The 25,506-nt window shown below is 42.3% G+C and overlaps 1 protein-coding gene across 9 annotated transcripts in view; it reads right to left on the reverse strand.

Annotated features, from left to right (window-relative positions):
* Nucleotides 1-2,143: 2,143 nt before the first annotated feature.
* CEP44 (centrosomal protein 44) overlaps nt 2,144-25,506 on the reverse strand; it is a 68,046-nt gene continuing 44,683 nt past the window's right edge. For 6 of the 9 annotated variants that reach the window (XM_068278780.1, XM_068278781.1, XM_068278784.1 and 3 more), the window contains 6 exons: nt 24,998-25,073; nt 22,348-22,475; nt 14,453-14,520; nt 9,196-9,276; nt 5,783-5,820; nt 2,144-2,272 (listed from right to left, as the gene is read on the reverse strand). In XM_068278780.1, coding sequence (XP_068134881.1) covers nt 2,268-2,272; nt 5,783-5,820; nt 9,196-9,276; nt 14,453-14,520; nt 22,348-22,475; nt 24,998-25,073 — 396 coding nt within the window. In that variant the 3' untranslated portion in view covers nt 2,144-2,267. Of the gene's footprint in view, nt 2,273-5,782; nt 5,821-9,191; nt 9,277-14,414; nt 14,521-22,347; nt 22,476-24,997; nt 25,074-25,506 lie in introns of those variants that run through there. The other 3 variants (XM_068278782.1, XM_068278783.1, XM_068278785.1) reach the window with 3 other exon arrangements.

The raw sequence follows: 25,506 nt of genomic DNA on the forward strand, positions 1-25,506 counted from the left end.
CAACTAAAAACTTAAACAAATCACCTTTGCGAGGTTTATAGCAACATATGTAACGTAGCAAATACTCAAGGTGCATACAGATATTGCTGATGTTTATATCATCCTGACTGTATGGCGTTATATGCTCTGCTATACACACTGCAGTGAAGTGTTGCATGCATTTATGTATATACAGATAACGTTACAACCAATTACAGTGCATTTGTGAAGCAATTGCTACAAAAGGTATTTTCTCTTTACATATTTTTTTTATTCTGCTATAGGTGACATAACGTACAGTAAATCATAATGGGCAAGTGTGTTTACATCTTCTGTTTTGCTAAATGTGATTTTTAACATCTCCTTTTTTTTACCAGATGGTTATAAAAGCAGCTAATTGGATTTCTTCATGGGTGGCCAGTCAATGCATAGCAAGGTCCCAGCAACATTCAGCACTGCGCAGAGATAATGGGAGCTCTGTATACAACTTGGGTTGCCATTGTGTCATTGATAAGAAAAGGTTATTGAGCTGGCTATAGATGTTGCTATCCTTATTACCTTGTTATGCTGATTTTCTGGCCCATGCAGTATGCTAGTCAGTGACATGCAAGTATGTAGCCACAGGAGTCAGATATAAGTCAGAACACCAGATCTGCATACTCCTAGTTCACTTATTCAGAAGGTAGATTAGGTAGGTAGGCCATTCAGAAAATGGCTTTGAAAACAAAGAAAACCCTGAGAACCCCCATGAGGAGATGTACTTGTCCAAAACATGTCAGATTTTAACTGCTTACTCTTTTCACTGTAGTGGTCAACATTATGATAGAGATTAAAAGTGCACCTTTCCATTGTGTTCATTCTTTTAAAGCAATACCGGAAAAAAAAGTGTTAGATTACTCACCTATGTAGAGGGAAGGTTCTGTATCCAAGAGAGCCTTCCTCATCCTCTCTCTGTGCGCATTCGGGAGTCTTCGTAAGGCTTCGGAAACACTTGTGTCCCCAAGTACGTACAAAGACGAGCAGGTCCGTGCCGAGCATGCACAGTACTGATGTGTGCGTCTTTGGAAGCACTCGGGATGCAGTGTTTTCATATCGGGATGACTGACTGAGCTCCAGCTGGTCTCCCGCCACATCTAAAGTATGCTCCCTCCGGGCCTGGGCAGAGTGCATCAGCAAAGCGGTCCCTCACCTCTTCACCGGCATACTGTAACTTCTCTCCATTGTTGCTGGGGTGCCTGCACCTGGTTACCTGACGGCATGTACGTGGTCACATACGTGCCACCAAGGAACAGGCGCCCCAGCGGCGATGGAGAGAAGACACAGGAGGAGGCGTGCTGACGGATAGGCAAGCGTATGCTTCACTGCAACACTCTGCACAGCCCGGGGGAAGCACATTAGATGAGGGAGACCTGATTTCCAGTAGTGTCTTGTGTGTTGCAGTAGTTCAGATTTCAACAAGAGGGGGATCTATTTCATGGTGGAATCTGGTGGCCATCGATTAGTGTATAGGCACCTTTTACTGTGTAATTACACGCAGGAAGAGCAGAATATTGGCCCATCACTGTGCTGCTACTCCAGACTCCCCAGCTGGCAGCGTAAGAGACGGGCTTTGCCAACATTTCGAAAAGCTGACTGTGCTTTATTACTACACTGTATAAATCATAAGACCGCTTATGCAAAAGTACATTTTTGTTACATTTCACCTGTATGTTCAGAAGCACAGAATTCATTTTACTAGCTCCTATGCCAGTGCGTGCCATGGCAAGTCTATGGCTGCGAGACTCTAAAATATCAACTATTAGCGAAACGCTAAGCCAAGCCACACATCATAAGGAAACCGTTACATCTGCCTTGTCCTTTTTTTATTTTTCAGAATACAACTCACTTGTTTAAAGTTCTGAAGAAATCTGTCTAACATATGGTCAAGGTGCGAAACCAAAAGCACACGAGGAATATTTAATAATTTTTCAATACATTTCAATTTGTGGTTGTACTTCCAGCACAGAACTCTCACCATTTCTTATTACCGGTGGGGAAGAAGGACAGATGTCACCCTGCACCCTTAATAAAAATCAGAAGTTCCCACTATGACCCAAGTATGCCACGGAGACATAAAAATGTCACAGACTGATTTAGAGAGGCGTGATTTAAAGAGTAAAAGTGATTTAAATACATAGAAAAATACTTTATTATACATATTTTAGAACAAAGACAACGTACATTAGCTTCTCAGAAGGTTGTAAAGTACTAAGAAGTATTGGAATACTTCAGAAGTTCAGAGGTTTCCTCTAACCTACAAAAAAGGAAACACAAAAACCTGGTTAGATCATGCACATACGACGGTACAGAATGTACGGATGTTCTTTCATTAAATTAAATACACTTCATATTTCCGCCCAAGTACTGAGAAAAAAAAAGACAGTCGAAATATACAGTATGCACAGAAAAGTGTCTCAGCTGCCAGAGAAATTATTTACACTGAGATGACAACACGTCTTTCCAGACCCTAAAAGCTTTCAGGTGTTTTTTTACTTTATATAAAGCAAGGGACATTTGCTACATTTCTATCTTATTTTTTGAACCACGACATATGATAGTCGAAAAAGGCAAATTGCTGGAGGGAACACTTCGGTACAAATAGCATGAAGTTTTGCTCACCGTGTCTAAAGGCTTGTACCCACCTTGCAATTCTTCCGACCAGTGATTTATTGAGCGACTAGCGACTGATTTTGCAATCTTGTGAGGTATGAGTTTGTGATTAGGCGAAAGACACTTTGCGACACTATTGCACAGCAATAACGACTCTAATGGCGGATCAGATTTTTTTGTAAGGACCCCTGACAACCTCGCGCAGCTCCACGATTGTTTAAACTCCTGTTCACGCTCGTCGTGTACTGTCACGTGTTCCCGCAGGCAAGGCCAATGCTCTGCAGCTGATGTAATTTCACATAAAAGCAATGGGCAGCATTGGAATTTTTCCTTCTATTTTCTATTGAATTTTCCTGCAGCTTTACATAACTTATCTTAAAGTGAACCTGAAGTGAAAATAAAGTGACATATAAAACGACTGTAGAACTAATCCTAAATAGAAGTTTCCTGGAGTCCATATATTTTTATTTTGGTTTTCAGGATTAAAAAGTTGGTCTGAAGATTGAACCATATCACTAGCATTACTGTTTATTCAGCTTCCACACAGGAAAAATTACCACCACTTTTTATGTCTATCCTGCTTTTAGAAATGTTGGACAGCCACACTGAAGATTTATAACCACTAAATAGTTTTCAGGAATAATCGCTGCTGCAGTCTGACTGCCACATAACAGTCGAGGGGAAAAAAACAAAACACAGGAAATATTAAAGAAGGATTGGTACTATGTATTCATTTTTATATCAATTAGTTAAATGTCACTTCAGGTACACCTTAAAGCAGGAGGGACAGCCATACTATCCCAGGAAAAAAGCAACACATATACAATATAAGTCGATAACTGCCGTATATATAAGATGCTCCTGACCATAAGACGCACATAGGTGTAGAGGACAAAAATCGGGTAAAATATAAATATATATATATATATATATATATATATATATATATATATATATATATATTTTAGCTGATGACCCGGCGTTGCCCGGGTATGTATTTGGCCGGTGTTGGCTCAGTCTATTTTTTTCTACCCTAACACACAAACACTCAATGACCAAGTTTGTGAGCTTTGGCATAAATAATTTGTTTATTCCCATAGAAATTAAATACATAAGATTGGTGGTTTGTGACTCCGCCCCTCTCCAGCATTTGGACCCCAGTCACCCAATGACCAATTGTAGCAGGCTTGAGGCATCTCCTATTATAGGACTTACGAGGCCAAATGATTAAAAAAAAAAAAAAGTTAAAAAAGTGAAGTACCTGCATCTCTTTAAAAGACACGGAGGACGCCATCCGCGCCCTCCGTGTCATTCCGCCGGGTCCCCACCGTTCAATAGACCCCCCGGCCTGTCACGACCGCAGGGCCCGGGTTGGGCTCTCCTGCCTCTGCCAATATGGCCGCGGCTGCGCAGTCCGCACCTGCAGCGTGTGCGGCTGCGCAGCTCTAGGGCCAACCCCCCGATCCACGCTACAGTAGCGTGGATCGGGGGGTTGGCCCTAGAACTGCGCAGCCGCACTCGCGGCAGGTGCGGACTGCGCAGCCGCGGCCAGCTCCGGCAGCCATATTGGCAGAGGCAGAAGAGCCGACCCGGGCCCTGTGGTCGTGACAGGCCGGGGGGTCTATTGAGCGGTGGGGACCCCGCGGAATGACACGGAGGGCGCGGATGGCGTCCTCCGTGTCTTTTAAAGAGATGCAGGTACTTCACTTTTTTAACTTTTTTTTTTTAATCATTTGGCCTCGTCTGTCCTTTAACAGAGTAAAAATGGCAGCAATTTAAATATTCCCCTTGAAAATCCACAGGTGAATTTTAAATGGTTATTATAGGCTCCACCCACTTACCTAATATTAATCTCAGTCACCCAGTGACCATCTGGTTATTATAGGCTTCACCCACTTACTTGAATATTAATCTCAGTCACCCAATGACCATCTGGGAAAATTTTAAGAACCCTGCCATTAACAGTGTAGGAATGGCTGCAGTTTATATTTTCCCAGTAAAATTTGTTTTTGGCTCTGCCCACTTTTTGCAACCTGGACACAGTCACTCAATGACCAAGTTTGTGAGCTTTTGGGTTCGTGGCATCAAAATTATGTGAATGGAAGCAGGGGACAGGGAGGATGAAGGAGTAAGAGTAGCCTCCAAATCAATGACATATTACGCAGCGCTGTACAGAATATATTGTCTTGTCACCGATTGTCCCTTGCACAATCTCGCCCCTACCATAGTCATATGTCTATGTATGTATCGTGTATGTATCATAGTCTGGGGCCAATTTAGGAGGAAGCCAATTAAATTATCTGTATGTTTTTGGGATGTCGGAGGAAACCGGGGTGCCAGGAGAAAACCCACACAGACATGGGGAGAACATACACATTCCTTGCAGATGGTGACCTGGCTGGGATTTGAACCGGGGACACAGCGATGCAAGGCAAGAGCGCTAACCACTACCGTGCTGCCCATCCTCACATGATGTGGAAAAATTCCCTCAGCGTAGAGGACAGAGATGTGCATTTTAAACATGTTCATATTTCTGTGATATTAAACATGTTCATATTTCTGTGATATATGTTGCACTGCAAAAGATTACAGATAGCATAATTGCACTAAGTGACATCATGCCATAACCTAAGCCTTCCATGGCTTACTTACCATCAAAGTGCAATCAAGGATGATTAGGGGGGGGGGGGGGGGGGATGGGGGAGTTGTGTGTGGTTGAGAGAGAAAATGTACAAACAGTACTGTTAGCAAGTACAACTATCCTTTAAGCTGAATGGTGCTGACAAAATTATCAAAGGCCAAACACTGCCAAAGCATCAAAGGCAATGAATTTGTAGTTCATGGCAGGCATCTGAATGTTTGTTTTTGCGTAAAACCAGGAGCTCAACATTTTACTGTACTGAATAGCTTTCTAACCTTTCTTCCACAAAGAAGACATTAATTTCAACATCAAACTGCATGATGGGTTTTACTGCCTAACTTTCTTCTATGATTGTCCAGTCTTATCTCACATATTCCTGAAAACGGCATAAGACTTGTAACATAAAATGCTTCACTAGTATCCATCATGAAAAACATATGAAATTAGAATACAATGTAACTATAACATGATTCAGGGAACGTAAATAATGCTGTAACAGAACAAGCTACTTACATTTTAGCCAATCTATCCATTTTTTCTCTCGTGGTCTCCTGTGGACAGATATTAGCAGTTAGTTGTCAACACCATACAGAAAAGAAATTATGTACAAAAACAATTTGCAGAGAAACAGGCTACTTGAAACAAATACATCACCAATTAAAACCAAACCTTTACATTAAATATCTTCCTTAAGTCCAACATCTCCTCCATGTCATAAAAAATGAGCAATGCCAGAAAGTAGGGACTTTCCCATATAAATGAAGTACAGTGGGAACTTTGTGTGACCCGTGACTGCTACCTTCGCTGTTAAGGTCCTATAGGTATCTTGAAAACTGATGCCTAACAGGTTCTGGTCAAAGTCCCAAAACAGCAAAAGGTGGTAGAGAGGGAATCCCTCAGACACAATTGGCGCAAGGACACCCCATTTTGCAGAGGAGGAGGGATCCTTTAGGGCTAAGGGATAAAGACCTGACAGAAAATAAGGCACATCCAGCGAAGCAAGTCGTTTCGGCACACAACGCTTAGCGCCAAAACTAGGCATCCCATAGCAGTGATGTTATACTGCAAGGGGTGCATAACGGTAATCCTGGGCGAATTAAGCCTCCTGAGTTGCGAAGACCTGGAGTGGGAATAGCATTTTACACCGCCGGAATTTGAGCAATAGCAGGGTGAGCCATCATTCGGCTCACCCTGTGCCAAGCTCACCTGCTGCGTACATATACATACACACATCCAGAGGCCATAAGGAGTCTGTCCCTACACTGGGGTAAGGGGCTGAGGACTAATCATTTGCATCAATAAAATAAATGAATACAGAAAACTCAGTAGACTGAGAATCGGCTTTTGGAAGATGAGAACGCTGAGACAAACTGGGAAAGTGAGACAACTTTTCTCTGAGATGATAAATTACATGCTTGATATCATATCCTAGAACGATCGCAAAAAAAAAAAAAAAAAAAAAAAAAAAGAGCCAGATTGAATGGGATCCTGCTTGTAGCTTGCTTCAAAACAAGTATCATAAATATAAAACACTAATTCCAATGCTTTGCTCCAAAAGATACCTCAACTGCTGAAGAAAATGATCAATTTTATACCAAATTTCAAAAAAACCTTCAAAAGATGAAAGAAGAAAATCATGTCATCCTAATAGGAGATCTAAACTCAAAAGTAGGTTTCAACAATGGATTACAACGTGATGGGAGCTCATGCCATAGTGAACCAAAATTAAAATTGGGAAGGTTTTTAAAATTTCAGCACTGAAAAAGATTATTTTATTATTATTTAGTGTATTTATCAGGGCTGTGGAGTTGGAGTTGGGGCAACTTTGGGCACCCGGAGTCGGAGTTTCATAAACTGAGGAGTCGGAGTCGGGAGTTGGATGATTTTTGTACAAAATCCACAGCACTGTTAAGTATTAGACTAAGGAGTCGGAGTGGAGGAGTCGGGCCATTTTGGGTACCCGGAGTTGGAGTTTCATAAAATGAGGAGTCGGAGTGGGAAGATTTTTGTACCGACTCCACAGCCCTGGTATTTATAAAGCGCAAACATGTTGTGCAGTGCTGGACAATAAATATATACAATGATACAAAAATGACAGACATAACAAGGTTATACAACATGGTACAAAGTTATACAAGGCAAACGGTACAAGACACACGATCATGCAATTATGGGATGGTTAGGCAAGCCCAGTAACACAAGTACAGGCTGTTATAGGAAAGAAGCACGCAATCATGTAGACTACACTAGGGAAGGGAGGACCCTGCCAGAGGCTTGCAATATAAAAGAAGGCGGGGGGGGGGGGGGGGGTAGGGGGGGGGACACACTAGGTAGGGCTGTGGAATAAATATTCAGTAGAGAGTTACTGTGTGGTAGGTGGTGGGTAGGCCATCTTAAAGAGGTGGGTTTTAAGGAGATGTTGTGATAAGTGGTACCTATCTGTCCCCTCAAATGGTGACACAAGATTGGTTTCCTAAATGGCACCACAACAAATCAGATACATCACATAGCCATAGAATTGGAGGGGAAGCCCTGTTAGATGTACGCAATAGGAGAGGAGCTGATGTGGGGAGCGACCATCACCTTGTTACTGCCCTCTTTCGAAGGAAGATTAAAGCACAAAAGCTGATATCCATAGGCAGCCTAGAACAGTGATGGCCTACCTTGGCACTCCAGCTGTGACAAAACTACAAATCCCATCATGCCTCTGCCTCCCTGAGGTATTCTTGGCGCTGTCAGAGTATTGCAATGCCTCATGGGATGTTTAGTTCCACCACAGCTGGAGTGCCAAGGCTAGCCATCACTGGCCTAGAAGAGATGACATATTGAAACTCAAAGGCCAGGATAAGAAGGCTGAATTTAGAATAAATTATTATTATTATTTATATAGCGCCGACATATTACGCAACGCTGTACAGAGTATATATATATATATATATATATATATATTGTCTTGTCACTAACTGTCCCTCAAAGGAGCTCACAATCTAATCCCTACCATTGCCATATGTCTATATTATGTAGTGTAAGTACTGTAGTCTAAGGCCAATTTAGAGGGAGCCAATTAACTTATCCATATGTTTTTGGAATGTGGGAGGAAACCGGAGTGCCCGGAGGAAACCCACGCAGACACGGAGAGAACATACAAACTCTTTGCAGATAGTGACCTGGCTGGGATTCGAACCAGGGACCCAGCGCTGCAAGGCAAGAGTGCTAACCACTACGCCACCGTGCTGTCCAAAATAAATCTGAAGAAATGATGATTTGCGGCCCTTAAAGCTACAGAGGATGCGGATGATTGACGACTCTGTCGAGACTGAGTGAACCAAAATCAAAGGCGTGTATGTGCAGGCGTGTGAAGAAATATTGGTCTTCAGAGAACAAGGAAGGAAAGATTGGTTGTCAAATGACACATAGCAGAAAATCAAAGCCAGGAAGGAAACAAAGGTGCAGCTAAACTACTGCAAAAAAAAAAAACAAAAAAAAAAAGAGGCCAAAAGGCAGTCCTCCAAAAGAAATAGCGACCAAGATTGTGAAATTTAAAGGTGCTCCAGAAGAGACTGACGTGTATGGGTAAATGAACAGGCACAAATAGCTGAAAAAACTGCCATAATAGGAATAGGACAGTTCTAAACATTGTAAAATACTACTAGTATGGTCTCTAAGAAGAAAGGAAAAGAAAAAAAAAAAGAGAGGTTCCAGTCAAAGATAAAAGTGGTATCAGCTTTACAAATTAAAGAAAACAGCTATAGAGCTGGAAAGAACACTTCAAGGAAAATATGAATATGGGTAGCAGAAAAGACGGCCAGTATGAAGATCTGTAGTTCTCTGAACCTGATCAAAATAGAAACACAGAAGCCACCAAGAAAAGAAGAAATTGGCAAGGCCATCAGGAAGTTGAAAAATGGAAAACAATAGTTACTCACCGGGTAATGTTCTTTCTAGTGATCCTCTGGGACAAGACTCCGAGATATCCATGCCCCTCAGGAAATATTTCAATTCCTCCCCTATAAGAGAAAGGCCGTGAGACTCTCTCCTCAGTATTAAATAACTGTCTAGAACCATTCCTTTCTCTCACATACCACTTCTCTACCATCCGAACCAACCCACACATATGCACAGATCAGTTCGTTTAGACCCCAAACAGGGTGGGATTCTTGTCCCAGAGGATCACTAGAAAGAACGTTACCCGGCGAGTAACTATTGTTTTATCCAGTGATCCTCTGGGACAAGACTCCGAGATGATAAGCAAGAAATCAAACCTCAGGGTGGGTAGCACCCTTGAAAACCTTACGACCAAAGGCCTGCTGTTGTTCCAATAACCAGGGCTGTGGAGTCGGAGTCGGAGTCGTGGAGTCGGAGTCGTGGAGTCGGGCAATTTTGGGTGCCTGGAGTCGGAGTCGGAGTCGGGAAAAAATGCACCGACTCCGACTCCGACTCCTAATGAATTTGTAACTAATGAAAATAGAAAATATGATAAAATGTTCTATTTCTCAGATAATAGTCATTAAAAATAATGTATATATACAGTATATATACAGTAATAGCTGTGCTTAGTCCACAAAAATGAAATAAACCAGTCAAAATTAGTTACTTGTGCTGCTTCAATAAAGCAGCCCCGTATTTTTAAGGTCAGATATACATATCTGATTGTGACTGTATATATGATGTGTACACAGGAATCTCATATATACTAAATAACATCTATGCTGTAAGAATAAAGCCTGATGTGTAGCTGTGTCACTAATAGAGATGGTCAACGAGATGGAAATAATTCTGCATTGATGCTGATTTATGCAAATGTATGCACTCCCTTTGCTGATGAAATCAAATAATTTGATATGTTGTTAAAATTTGGTTTGGTGTCTACAAATTAAAGGGTAAATGAAATGGATGAAAAGTAAAGTTTTATACATACCTGGGGCTTCCTCCAGCCCCCTTCAGGCTAATCAGTCCCTCGCTGTCCTCCACCACCCGGATTTTCTGCTATGAGTCCTGGTAATTCAGCCAGTCAGCGCTGTCCGGTCGCATGCCGCTCCCACAGCCAGGAACATTCTGCACCTGCGCAATAGTGCTGCACAGGTGTAGTATGCTCCTGGCGGCGGAGTGTGTGCATGCGCACTACGCCTGACTGGCTCAAGTACCTGGACTCATAGCAGAAGATCCAGGTGGTGGAGGAGGACATCGAGGGACTGATTATCCTGAAGGCGGCTGGAGGAAGCCCCAGGTATGTATAAAACTTTAATTTCATCTGTCTCAGGTTTACTTTGTTACACAGTAGTACTATACTCTACATATGCACTCCCCACAGAGCTGCAGGGAATCCACTGAGAATGCTGTGCACATTGAACACAGAGGTGTTGTCTGTTTACAATCTCCTCATTCCCCTGCAGAGTACCTGCACATCATTCTTACATGTACCCACACTTACATTGCCTAGGGCCTGATAGAGGTTCTTTGTTCCGGTTTGTACCTTTTACAAGTACTCTTACCAAGGACTAGTTTTAGTCTAAAGGGAATAAATATAGTAGTCTACATATCCTTCTCACTTCAGTTGTCTTGTAAAATTCCTAAGTGTTGGCAGTTAAGAGACGAATTTCATGTTACATACTTTTAATCAACAAAATTGTAATATGCAAATTAGAGGAGTCGGAGTCGTGGAGTCGGAGTCGGAGTCGGTGGAATTCTAAACTGAGGAGTCGGAGTCGGTGGATTTTTGGACCGACTCCACAGCCCTGCCAATAACACATACAGTTTATGTTTAACAAAAGTGCTAAAACTTGACCACGTGGCAGCTCTGCATATTGGCTCCGGGGTTGCATCTGAATTATGTGCCCAGAAAGATGCTACCGCTCTGGTTGAAGGTGCCGTGAAGGACAATGGAAGTTCCAAGTCCAATAAAGAATAAGACATAGTAAAAACTTTCTTAATCCATCTAGAAATGGTAGATTTGAATGCTGCACAACCTTTATTCTTGCTCCCAAATAAAATAAACAAAGAATCAGACTTCCTAAATTCTGAAGTAGCCTTAAAGGAGTTATCAGGCAAAAAAAAAAAGAAAGTTTCACTTACCTGGGGCTTCTACCAGTCCCATGCAGCTATCCTGCGCCCTCGTAGTCACTCACTGCTGCTCCAGTCCCCCGCCGCCAGCTAGTTTTGTTTTTACCGACCTCAGGGTCGGCGGGCCGCATTGCGTACATTTTTACGCCATTCCCGCTGATGCAGGAACATCAACACATACATTTTAACGCGTTGGTGGTTCAATGCGTAAAAATGTACGTTTTTGGGGTTTTTTTGGCCTGATAACTCCTTTAATATAGTGTAGAATACTTCTTCTAACATCTATCAGGCCCAAATTTTTAGCTTTCTTTTTTCCCCTCTTGAACATTAAAGAGTAACTGTCAGGCTGCAAAAGCTAATTTAAACCTCTATTCTCCTGTGTTAAACAGTTTAGATGGAAGCCAAAAAGGCAATACTGAAATTAATGTGTGCTGAACAGCAAGGCTGTTATTCCCAAGCTCATTCGTTTGGTTGGAATCAAAATGGACTTGTCTTGATTTACTAACCACCCCAGATCTGCCAAATGCTCTAGAGCAGAGGTGCCCATTAGGTAGATCGCGATCTACCGGTAGCTCGCGAAGGCCTTCATGGTAGATCACAAGTGTGCTCCTAAAATTGTACATAGGTAGATCACTTTGACTTGCTAATTTTTAAAAGTAGCTCACAAGCCGAAAAAGTGTGGGCACCTCTGCTCTAGAGAAATCCTTAGCTGTGCCTCCAAAAGCTCCACTGAATCTGCAAAATTCAAAATATCGTCGAGATAAAAAAATAACCTGGATAGATTGTTCTCGAAGTGGGACGAACGCTTCCGCCATTATCTTTGTAAAAATGCGAGGAGCTGAACTGATCCCGAAGGGAAGGCAGGTGAATTGGAAGTGACACAGAGTGCCTTCTAGAGATACGGCAAATCTGAGGTATCTTTGTGAGTATGGGTGAATGGGAACATGCCAGTAGGCATCCTGCAGATCCAAGTTGATCATGAAAGAATCTGCTTCCAACAGATTTCTGATAGAATGTATAGATTCCATCCGGAATCTTTTGTACCTGACCAAAGGATTCAGTTTCTTTAGGTTGAGAATTAACCGAAATTTCCCCGACTGTTTTTTCACCAGGAACACAGAAGAGTAGAACCCCTTCCCCTGTTCCGACCGAGAAACTGGAATAATCACATTCTGATCTATCATGTCTCTCAGAATCTGAGATAATGGCAGTTGGCTGATGGTGTAATGGTTAAGGGCTCTGCCTCTGACACAGGAGACCAGGGTTCGAATCTCGGCTCTGCCTGTTCAGTAAGCCAGCACTAATTCAGTAGGAGACCTTTGGCAAGTCTCCCTTACACTGCTACTGCCAATAGAGCGCGCCCTAGTGGCTGCTGCTCTGCTCTGGCGCTTTGAGTCCGCAAGGAGAAAAGCGCAATATAAATGTTATTTGTCTTGTGTTTGTCTTGTAATGCTTGTGACGTAACTACATCGTCCGGAGTTTTCGCTATCAGAAATCTGTTGGGGGGTACTGAGTCGAACTCTTATTCGATAACCCATTTTTACAATCAAGCAAATGTAGGGGCTGACGACTTTCTCCACGATTTGCTGAATCTCTTCAGTCGCCCCCTCAACCGGCGAGTCTTTGGGATTTTTTATTCTCCTGGGATTTGAGAAGAAAACTTCCCTTCCCATTCTTGTTGAAAGACCATACTTTTCTCTTGGTCTGTCCTTGACCTTGATTACGTGGCCAACGAAAAGAGCGTTTGTTAGGCTGTGTAACCTTCTTCTTTGGATAGACCTTTTTTTTACTAGAGGTCCTTTCCAAAGTAGCGTCCAATTCTGGTCCAAAAAATAGATTCCCTGTAAAGAGGACTGAGCATAATCTAGATTTAGATGTAATATTACCCTCCCAGGTTTTTAACCATACGGACCCTCTGGTAACATTAGCTAATCCAGCAGCTCTAGCAGTGTATTTAATACCCTCTGCTGAAGCATCTGCTAGGTAACTAGCGCCTTTAAAAATCAAATCCAAGGCCTTTAAAAGCTCCTCTTTAGAGGCTCCCTCCTGAATTTTAGTTCTAAATTGTTCTAACCACAACAACATAGTTCTCGATACACATGTGGAGGCTATGGTCGGCCTAAAGATAGCCAAAATAGCTTCACACGTACGTTTAGAAAAGGCATCCGTCTTCTGATCTAACGGATCCTTTAATGAACCCAAATCTTCAAAAGCCAATTCTCCTTCTTTAACCATCTGAGAGAATGGCGTATATAATTTAGGGCATTTACCCCAAACATTGACCTCCTCTTCGCTAAACGGAAATCTCCTCTTCATCCCTTTAGAAAAAACAAGTTTTTTATCAGGCTCATTCCACTCCTTAAGGATAGACTGCCTAATCGACTTATAAACCGGAAAGACAATACCTTCATTATCTTGCCAACCTTCATAAAGCATGAGGTGTCAATGAATCCGAATTCTCTCTTGCTATCTGTAAAGTGTCTATAATTGCATCAATAAGGCCCTCTGTATGCTCAACTTTTAACTTGAATTTAGAGTGTGTTTCTTTCTTCTGCACTATCCTGGGAATCAGAACCTACCTCCCCCTCTGATAAAGAAGAAACTGCTGCTACAGGAGCCTATGATCTATTGGATTCACCCTTAGTTTCGGCTAAAGAAGACTTAAACTGTTTAACAGTATCTGCCATGTCTTGTCTGAATGCTTTTAGTGTCTTTGACAGAAAGGTCATCCTCTGCTAAAACGTTCTTTGAGCAAAGTTTTCAAAGCGTCTTTTCCCATTCAGGTGGTAAACGCACATTGCACACTGGGCATTTTTTCTTTGATCCATCTTTTGCCTGAAAAATATGATCAAGAAAAACCTCCCATTAGTATGGGACCCAGGCCACCCAGGTTGCTCTCCCCCCAGAAATACCTTAGGCATGTCCTCTCCCGGAACCACCGACATTGCTTATGTTCTGTCCGCCCGGCCCCTCGTAAGTGTTAGAGGCAGCCAGTGCGCCCCTCCTCCTCCCTTAATCCCAGATCCGCCCTGGTTTCCGCCGGAAATGACGTCACCACTAGCCGCGCGCGCGGCTAGTAAAATACCTTACAACAGACCCCGGTGGATCCTTTGTTCCGCTTACGCTTGTCTCCAGCAGCCCCTTCCGACTAGGACAAAGGGATCGAGGACACCCTCTCGCTTTCTCCCTTCCTGCAACAGAGCAAACACGAGGCAAGGTAAGAAACCTTGATGCTGCCAGTCTGACCAACTAAGACTTGGCAACCCCCTAACAGCCTCCCCAGGCTCTACTCACAAAAGACCCGGTTCACCTGAGGGAAAGAATCCATCCTCCGTCGCGCAGGAAATACTGAGGAGGGAGTCTCATGGCCTTTCTCTTATAGGGGAGAATTTGAAATATTTCCTGAGGGGCGTGGATATCTCGGAGTCTTGTACCAGAGGATCACTGGATAAAACCCGGGCATGATAATATTACAGCAGAAATATTAAAAGCAGATATAGATTTTTCAACTGCACTTCTGCAACTCCTATTTGAGAAAATCTGGAAAGTGCATCAAATCTCAATGGATTGGAAAAAGGCTGTCCTTGTGAGGTTGCCAAAAAGGGCGATAAGAACATTGTGTGATAACTGGCGGGGAATCACTCTGCTATCCATCCCTAGCAAAGTGTTCACAAGGTTTCTACAAGAACAAATGAAAGATCGTGTGGACCTAAAACTTAGGAAAAACAAATATATGTATAGATCAGACAAACAATGCCGATTATAACAGAAAGATGTTGGAACTAAAAGTTCCACAGTATTTGATCTTCATATATTTTCTCAAGGCATTTGAGTCCCAGGAAGGAAAGTCTGCGTGAGCATCTCTAGAGAAGCATGGAGTACCAGGAAACATTGCAACACAGTTCAATGAATTGTATGGGGACGACACATGACAGGTTGTCCACAATGGGATACTAAGTGACGCAGTAATGGATTAGGCCATGAGGCCTTTAGAAAAAGGCTTCCATAAGATGATTGTGCTGAGGCAGAAATTTCAACATTTGTGTCCCAGGGATGTGGAGGAGTGAGGTTATCTATAACACGTAACCTATGTAAGCAAAGCAAGGGAACATAGGCACTGCTCCATACCATCAGGAATAAGTGGGATCAGTTCGAGTTCAGAGAGCAAAAACGGCTTGGCGGTTTTCATCGTGGAGGAAGTCCCACAAGTAAGAAGTTTATTTTAGAATTTGTTGGCCACGGTAAGGCCTTGATCACATTGCATTCCGTTTGTGTGTCTCAGGAAGTGAACTCTTTGATCCGTAAAAGAATAAATACAATGTATTTATTCTTAAAAACACAAACGCAATCACTGCACAAAGCAATTTTGTGAGCGTTTACGTTTTTCCTATACCTTCCATTGAGGCAAACTCGCCTCAAAAATGGCTCATGCACCACTTTTCTGAGCGGATTGGAAACAAAACGCTCAGATGTGAACTGTCTCATAGACACTAATGGTGTAAGTGCTTTTAGGGCAATTTTGAAAAATCGTCAGCGCTTAAAAAATGTGAAAAACACATCTAGTGTGAACAAGCACTTAAGGGTTATTTTAAGAACAGTTTTTTTACTTTGCTGGGTCTTTCTTATCATAGTGGTCACACTGGTTAGAAACAAAAAACTTAGAAACACATAAGATGTACGTTTGTCCCATTGTAAATAACCTTTTTCCTCTGTAGAGGTCACTTACAGTAAGTATTATTCAAATGACAGCTCTGAACCTCTTTCTGAAAGGTTTTAGACTAGTTTATCTTTTCAAGGGGCATTCTTCCAGGTTTCTTTTATTCTTTTCAAGCAATGACGGTGGTAGAGTCCAGTTGCCAGAATAGTGTATGCACAAGCAGGTAGGTCAGCTGGCAACTTCGTAAAGAACCTTGTCAGAAAGGTTAAAGGACATTTGAAGTGAGAAGAATATGGAGGCTGCCATATTTATTTCCTTTTAAACAATACCAGTTGCCTGGCAGCCCATCTGATCGATTTGGCTGCAGCAGTTTCTAAATACCGCTAGAAACAAGCATGCAGCTAATCTTCTCAGATCTGCCAATAATGTCAGAAACACCTGATCTGCTGCATGCTTGTTCAGGGTCTATGGCTAAAAGTATTAGAGGCAGAGGATCAGCAGGATAGCCAGGCAACTGGTATTGCTTTAAAGGAAATAAAAATGGCAGGCTCCATATCCCTCTCGCTTCAGTTGTCCTTTAAGAACCATCAGGATAATAATATCTACTGTAAGGAAGAAAGTAACTTACAGTGCATTTTCTTCTGGGTCAAATGTACATTCTATACGTATTGTGTACTTATATATTTGGGCAGCATGGTGGCAATAGCACTCTCGCCTTGCAGCGCTGGGTCCTCAGTTCAAACCCCTGCCAGGGCACTATCTGCATGGAGTTTGTATGTACTCCCAGTGTCTGCATGGGTTTCCTCCGGGCACCCCGGTTTCCTCCCACATCCCAAAAACATACAGATAAGTTACTTGGTTTCCCTCTAACCCCAGACTACAATCGAGATAGGACTATGGTGTGTGTGTGTGTGTTATCAGTGCTATAAATGCTAAATAATAATGCATTTCACCCTTGAAGTGAGAGGGGCTGCCATATTTATTTCCATTTATTCAATACTAGTAGTCAAAGCACCTGATCTGCATGCATGCTTGTTCAGGGTCTATGGCTAAAATTATTAGAGGCAGGGACTTAAGCAGGATGTCAGACAACTTGCATTGTTTAAAAGGAAATAAAATGGAAATATATATGTCAGCCTCTATTTTCCTCTCACCTCAGGTTCCTTTTATTACAATACAGGTCCACTTTATTTACACGTTTCTCAGAGACAATAACTGTCCATTTAATGCAGGCACAAACCGTTATGAAGAGAGAGAAATCAGCAAAAAATGTTCCTGACATGCAAATTAGCTTAATTGAAGAAGAGAACATTAAAACTGGAAATATACTTAATTAAAATAGCAGATGCTTTAATTGAATACTAGAAGCTTTGATTTGCTATTCCCAATTTATTTTTAGGTTAAGAGTTATCGTTTCTATTATATTAACCTCCTGGGCGATACAATAATATCGCCAGGGGGCGGCGCAGCACATTTTTTTTTTAAATTATTATATTTTTTTAATCATGTAGCTAGCCTAGCGCTAGCTACATGATAGCCGCTGTGCAGCAGCATCCCCCCACCCCCTCCGATCGCCTCCGGCAATCAAAGCAAACAGGAAATCCCGTTCAAAACGGGATTTCCTGTTTGGCTTCCCCCGTCGCCATGGCGACGATCTGAATGACGTCATCGACGCCGTGACGTCAGAGGGAGTCCCGATCCACCCCTCAGCGCTGCCTGCCACTGATTGGCCAGGCTGCGCACGGGGTCTTGGGCGGGGGGGGCGCGCGGCGGATCAGCGCGGAGCGGCGGCGATCGGTATATACACGCAGCTAGCAAAGTGCTAGCTGCGTGCAACAACAAAAAAAATTATGCAAATCGGCCCACCAGGGCCTGAGAAATCCTCTGTGGCGGCTTACCCAGAGCTCAGCTCGGGATTATCCCCCAGAGGGTTAAAGGACCACTACCACAAAAATTGTAAAGTTTAAAATACGTTAACACGTCCAAATGAGAAGTATGTTTCTTCCAGAGAAAAATGAGCCATAAATTACATTTCCCCTATGTTGCCAACACTTACAGTAAGTAGTAGAAATCTGACAGAACGAACAGGTTTTGGGCTAGTCGATCTCTTCATGAGGGATTCTCAGCATGGCCTTTATTCTTTACAAGCCATTAGGCCTTTTTTGTAATTAACGGGCACTAGGCCTGCGCAGTATGGCGGCGGAACACACGGAATACAGACACCTGCACCAATATTAGGTAGGATAAAGACACTCCCTGAAAAAAAAAATGTTTACAAAGATGCTGACCAGTCTCCCTGCTCGCTGCACACTTTTTTTGGCATGGATGAAACAACTGCCATTCACTAAATGATTTTGAAGGTAAAGAAAACCCTGAGAACCCCCATGAGGATATGGGCTAGTCCAAAACAATACCTATCCTAGGTCAGGTGTATGTACACAATTTTTGAGTGTGAGCGTGATATGGCGACAGCTCCTCTCGATTGTATATGTATGTGACCTTAGGGTAGGAAATCAGGATAGTGTGAGGCAAGGATATTAGTTGAAAACTTGCCCCACTGCTACATACTCCTCTGTGTCTATATACGGAACACAGGAATGTACAGCACTGTGCCTACTTTAACCACTTGATGACCCACCCTTTACCCCCCCTTAAGGACCAGCGTGGTTTTTAGTGATCTGTGCTGGGTGGGCTCTACAGCCCCCAGCACAGATCAGGGTGCAGGCAGAGAGATCAGATTGCCCCCCTTTTTTCCCCCTATGGGGATGATGTGCAGGGGGGGTCTGATCTCTTCTGCCTGCGTGTGGCTGGCGGGGGGGGCACCTCAAAGCCCCCCTCCGCGGCGAAATTCCCCCCTCCCTCTCCTACCTGTTCCCCCCCCCCCCCCCCCCGGTGATCGAGGCTGCACAGGACGCTATCCGTCCTGTGCAGCCAGTGACAGGACGTCCCCTGTCACATGGCGGCGATCCCCGGCCGCTGATTGGCCGGGGATCGCCGATCTGCCTTACGGCGCTGCTGCGCAGCAGCGCCGTACAAATGTAAACAAAGCGGATTATTTCCGCTTGTGTTTACATTTAGCCTGCGAGCCGCCCATCGGCGGCCCGCAGGCTATTCACGGAGCCCCCCGCCGTGATTTGACAGGAAGCAGCCGCTCGCGCGAGCGGCTGCTTCCTGATTAATCAGCCTGCAGCTGGCGACGCAGTACTGCGTCGCTGGTCCTGCAGATGCCACTTTGCCGACGCACGGTATAAGCGTGCGGTCGGCAAGTGGTTAAAATGTGTGTAATGCTGCCCTTATTTTTAATTGAACCTAATAAAAGTGCATTTTAGGGGCCCCGCCTTAATTTGAGACACGTAATTGATGTACTAGTTTAAAACCTGTCAGTTCTGTCAGATTTCTACCACCTACTGTAAGTGACAGCAGTATAGGAGAAAAGTAATTTATGGCTAATTTTACTCTGGAAGAAACATATTTGGATGTGTTAACATGAATTTTACATTTTTCAAGATAGTGGTCCTTTAATATAACGGAAAAGAGAACTAACTAGTTCAGCCTATCTGGACGAGGACGTTCATCCAGATAGACTCCCGTGCCTGCCGCTAGCCCCCCGATCAGTGAATGGGAATATAGTTCCCATTCACCGATCTAAGTCTGCCGCAGAAAAACTGTCGATCTCATCAGAGACCGCCGTCTTTCTGGCAAAAAAAAAAAAAAAAAAAATTTCCCCGTCTTCTTTCTAGTTCCTGGATGCGAGATCGTTCGCATCCAGGAATTTTTTGACTGTAGCCATCTTGTGGCCAAATAGTAAACTACACCCACATACATTTTTTATTAACCACTTCAGCCTACAGGGTTGAAATTTTTTTGCATCTGAGCAACTTTCACCTCCCATTCATTTGCTAATAACTTTATCACTACTCGGCACAATGAATGGATCTATATCTTGTTTTTTCCGCCACCAATTAGGCTTTCTGTGGGTGATACATTTTTCTGAGAATTAATTATTGTAAATCCATTTTACTAGGAATACTAAGAAAGAAATGGAAAAAAAAACATTATTCCTCAGCTTTTGGCCATTATAGTTTGAAATTAATACAGGCTACCATAATTAAAACCTATGTACTTTATTTACCAATTTGTCCAGCTTATTACACCATTTAAAGAGACACTGAAGCGAAAAAAAAAAATGATATAATGAATTGGTTGTGTACTATGAATAATTACTAGAAGATAAGCAGCAAAGAAAATATTCTCATACTTTTATTTTCAGGTATATAGTGTTTTTTCTAACATTGCATTATTCTATAATATGTGCAGATTACACAACACTCAGCATTCAAAATGATTCTTTAGGCCCATACACACGTCGGATTTCCGCGAACGACGGGTCGTTTGCACGCCCCCGGTCGTTCGCCCACTAAATCGGGCGTGTGTACAGGCTGTCGTTCGCTTGATAAGGGTGAGTTTGAGCGATCCGCCGGGCGGATCGCTCAAACTCACCCTTATCAAGCGAACGACAGCCTGTACACACGCCCGATTTAGCGGGCGAACGACGGAACGACGGGGCGTGCAAACGACCCGTCGTTCGTGGAAATCCGGCGTGTGTATGGGCCTTTTCAGAGCAGTCTGTGAAGTAATGACCTCTCCTCTAGCAGAGAAAAAGTAAACAGTTAACTTACAGTTGAGATAATAAAAGTCAGATAACAGCCCTCTCCACAAAGTTGGAGAGCTTAATGGCTTGTTTGCATAGAGATAACAACTGGAGTTTCTCAACTCTTCCTGTACTGGAAACAGACTGATGTATCTGATCTTAATGTTTTATTTCTTAGCTGTACTACACATACAAATCATAATACCATAATATTTTTTTCGCTTCAGTGTCTCTTTAAATTATGTCCCTATCACAATGTATGGCGCCGATATTCAATTTGGAAATAAAGGTGCATTTTTTCAATTTGCGTCCATCACTATTTAGAAGCCCATAATTTAATAAATCATATTGATATACTCCTTTGACATGAATATTTGAAAAGTTCAGACCCTTAGGTAACTATTTATGGGTTTTTTTTTTTATTATTGTAATTTTTTTTAATTTTTTATTAAAACTTGTATGTGGGTATTTTTTGGTGTGGGAGGTAAACAGGGGATTTTTCATGTTTAAAAATGTATTTATTTAATACAAAGTGTTTTTGGTGTAGTTTGCTATTTGGCCACAGTCAAAAGAAGAAAGAAGACCAGAGCTCAGAAAAGCTGCAGCATCTGAAGAGACGCTGTCGGCTTTTCTCCAGGGGGGGGGGGTCCGATCAGTGAAAGGGATTTATAATCCCTTTCATTGATCGATGGACTAACGGCCAGCAGCGGGGGCGCGCACGGGGGGGCCCGCGGGAGCGCTCACGACCCGCGGGAGTGCGCGCAGCCTAACTGGACGAAAATTTTCGTCCAGTTAGGCTGAAGTGGTTAAACAGTTACATTATTTTACATTTAAAATTAGCTTAGTTAATTAGAATTAGTTTTCCTCCCACACCAAAAATTACCCAAATACATTTTTTAATAAAAAAAAAATAAAAAAATTACAATAAAAAAAACAAAAAAACATCATCATAAATAGTTACTTATGGGTCTGAACATTTTAAATGTGCATGTCAAGAGAGTATATTATTATATTATTTTAAATTATAAGCTTGTAAATAGTGATGGACGCAATTTGAAAAAATGCACCTTAATTTCTAAATAAAATATCGGCGCCATAAATTGTGATAGGGACATCATTTAAACGGTGTAATAACCGGGACAAATGGGCAAATAAAATATATGAGTTTTAATTACAGTAGCGTATATTAATTTCAAACTATAATGGCCAAAAACTGAGAAATAATGTATTTTTTTTCATTGCTTTCTTAATCTTCCTGTTAAAACGGATTTAGAAAAAAACAATTCTTAGCAAAATGTACCACCCAAAGAAATCCTAATTGGTGGCGTAAAAAACGAGATATAGATCAATTAATTGTGATAAGTAGTGCTAAAGTTATTGGCGAATGAATGGGAGGTGAACGTTGCTCGGATATGATTTTCGACACTGTGGGGCTGAACCGGTTAAAAATGAGTTGGGAATAACAAATCACACATACTTCTTATTTATCGGTGTTTACATGTATTAAAATTTTACGATTTTTGTAATAGTGGTCCTTTAATTTTGTAGTATAAAAACAATACTTGCATTCTGACCAAGTAATAGGAATGAATAGATTTACAGACACATAGGTAACGGAACGCTCATCCCCACAACTGGCCCACGATAAGGCTTACTTGTTCTTTTGACCCTGCAATGGAATTCACTGAATCATTGGCCAATTTGACTTACCTTTGAGTTTTCTGTCAAGCGCCTGTAATTAATGTCACTGGCTACAGGAGATGTGTCTGCAGATAGGAGGGAACTGTATCCAGACGACTGGTGATTTCTCTCTGGAATATCTGCCTTGGTGTTACAATCTGTGAAAAAGTGTTCAGGGCTTTAAGTAACCTTTGTCTGTTTACATGGTCACCCATCAAACATCTTGATTTACTGTACTCAGAATGAGCATGCTGTGTTTATACAAAACACTACTGTTGTGGATTGCTGAGGAGTTTTCTCTGCAATTCCTGGTGTTAAATTATAGACACAGAGCAATGGCAAATAACCCAGACAACATGAAATCCAAACCCTTTAGTCTCAAGAATGTGCTCCTGATCACTGTGCGAGATAAGGAAACTGCTGGTGCTATTAATAGATAAACAGTAGACTGGGGTTTGTTTAAACTGTGACATATTATTTTTACATATTAAAAACACTCTGATAATTTGATACTTTTTGAAACACATTATAACAAAACTAATATAATATTAATAGCACTTATTAAAATCATGTGGTTGTTGTACACATAGTGAAAGTTAATTTTACAAGACACGCCATATTTTGTCATGCTTTCTGCCACTAGATGGCAGTAGAGCTGCATGTGCTGCAAGTTACCAAGTACCATAATAGAAAAACTAAAAAGGAATGAGAACAGTTAAATTAGCATATATATGGTTTGTAAAGAATCTTGTTTGATAATAACCACAATAACGCATTTTATACCATAGTACTGACATCTTCTGCAGCACTTTAGAGAGTACACTGAAAAAGTAATGTAATTAATTATTCTAAGGCCTTATTCACACGAAGCCTGTCAGTAGGTGCTTGCACTTGGAACGGACAGTGAAGTGGCTCCCAGTATTGAGTCAAAGTGCTGCAGCCCAATGAGAGGTTGTGTTTTTTTGCAGCCAGGTGACTCCGCCTTGTGTGAAACTCTGACATGTTGGAGTTCACAAATGCTGCCATTCAGCTGCATTAAATTGCAGTCTAAAGGCACTTATGACCGTCTAAAAGAGGCCTAAAGCTCATAAGCAAATGTCCCTAACACATAACGTCCTAATAGTAATGTCCTAGTGCTCGGGCAACCAAGCAAAAAATGTAAGAGAAAACCAGAGCTCCTGCTATGTAATGCTGCAATTTGCAGAGCAGGAAGCTTTAGCCCCCTGCAATTTGGCGCCTAATTTTCTGCTCACTGCCACGAATCACGGCTTTTATAATGGGAGCCTATGGCAGCACCTTTCTTTCTGAGGCAGCTCCTGCGCCCAGTTTTCCAGTTTCCCTTTAGAAGAGCCTGCCTCTCTGCTTCAGACTGAAAGGCAGGAAAAACTGCAGAAAACTAAATACCAAAGGCAATAAAGAAATCCAAACATGCATATCTACATATCATAGTTACATAGTTATTTGGGTTGAAAAAAGACACGTTAATCAAGTTCAACCAGAGAACAAGTACAACACCAGCCTGCTTCCTCACATATCCTAGTTGATCCAGAGGAAGGTGCAAAACCCTTACAAGGCATGGCCCAAATAGCCCCAAAAGGGAAAAAAATTCCTTCCCGACTCCAGATGGCAATCAGATAAAATCCCTGGATCAACCACCGACAAAACATTTTAGGGCTAATTTTAGGCGATATCCCAAATGTTTCTTACAAAATTGGGTTCTCATCTGGTCGTCTTCCAGGACAACCATTTAAGAGCAGAAGCTTTGTCTGCAATACTCACTAATTAGGGCGGGGCAGTCTTATTGCACAACGCTCCTTTCTGAAGGCCTTGTCTTGACTAGATAGAATGTGTGTTGTGATGTAATTTTCGTACCATTCTTGGCATTAACATTGTTACTGCTCTTCTCTGACGGTAGCAGGCAGAGGTTTATGGTGCATAGGGAAATCACAGGAAAATTCTGTAGTACTGCCCTTGCTATGCAATTTTCTTTCACTCTCCGAGAATGTCATTTCTAAGAATTTGAGGAGTAGGCGATTGATTTTTTTTTCCCTTGTGTTTTCTGATAAGTGATACTTTCACACCTTGACAATAAAATGCTTTTTAACCCACCAGGAAACAAATCAGTACTCATAATTTTGACGGTACTTTTTCACTGACTTTTTGGTACTTTTTCAATTGCACAGTGCCGAAATGTTATTTTAAACGGAAGATGAAAAATTATTTCCTAGAAGAAAATTTAGGAGTAAAACTGAATTGGATTTAGCCCCTAATGTCTAAACAAAAAAAATTCAAATCTGTGCTTTAGATTTGTGCAAAAAGGTGTTTTCACTGTTTATCCATTTGTCTTTGGAGGAGGAAAGCTGTATCTAATCTGAAAATGATTTCCTCTTTAAGCATCCACATACAAGTTTTTATAGTTAAGGCTGAACTGCATTGAACTTTTCCTGTAATGCTTCACTGAGTATGCTGAACAATCCAAGTCACCAAGTGTCATGTAGTGAAGCTCAAAATCTGATGCCCCTACCACAAGGTCTGGTCAATTCTGTGAAGGCCAGTAAACTTAACAGTGTTTTAGGATGATGGGAGGAAGCCACACAAACACTGGAAGATCCATGCCTGAAAATGAAGTGTTGCCACTCCACTAAAACAAAACATACTCCTGCTCATTGGCGACACCCACCTGTAGAAATCTCATTTGTCATCCTACTTGATGTTCGATCCTCACTTATAGCGGTGAACTCCGCTGTGAGATCTTTCTAGAAGAAGCAAACAAGAAGTGTAATGAATACAATGGTTAGTTGCACAGCACTGGTAAACACATTACCAAGACTACCTACTTTGTATATTCATCAAATCCCCATAAACAGTTTAACTTTAGTATTATTTAAGACAGGAGTTGAAGGTTAAAGGTCCGTACACACGCCGGACTTTAGGCAACGACGGGTCCGTCGTTGCCTCCCGCTGGGTGGGCGTGCCAGCGACAGTCCGGCGCGTGTACGCTCTGTCGTCAGACTGATACGGCTGTTTCTGAGCGATCCGCCCGGCGGATCGCTCAGAAACAGCCGTATCAGTCTGACGACAGAGCGTACACACGCCGGACTGTCGCTGGCACGCCCACCCAGCGGGAGGCAACGACGGACCCGTCGTTGCCTAAAGTCCGGCGTGTGTACGGACCTACAGACAGGCGAA

The sequence above is a fragment of the Hyperolius riggenbachi genome, chromosome 1 (genome assembly GCF_040937935.1).
Source record: "Hyperolius riggenbachi isolate aHypRig1 chromosome 1, aHypRig1.pri, whole genome shotgun sequence".
NCBI lineage: Eukaryota > Metazoa > Chordata > Amphibia > Anura > Hyperoliidae > Hyperolius > Hyperolius riggenbachi.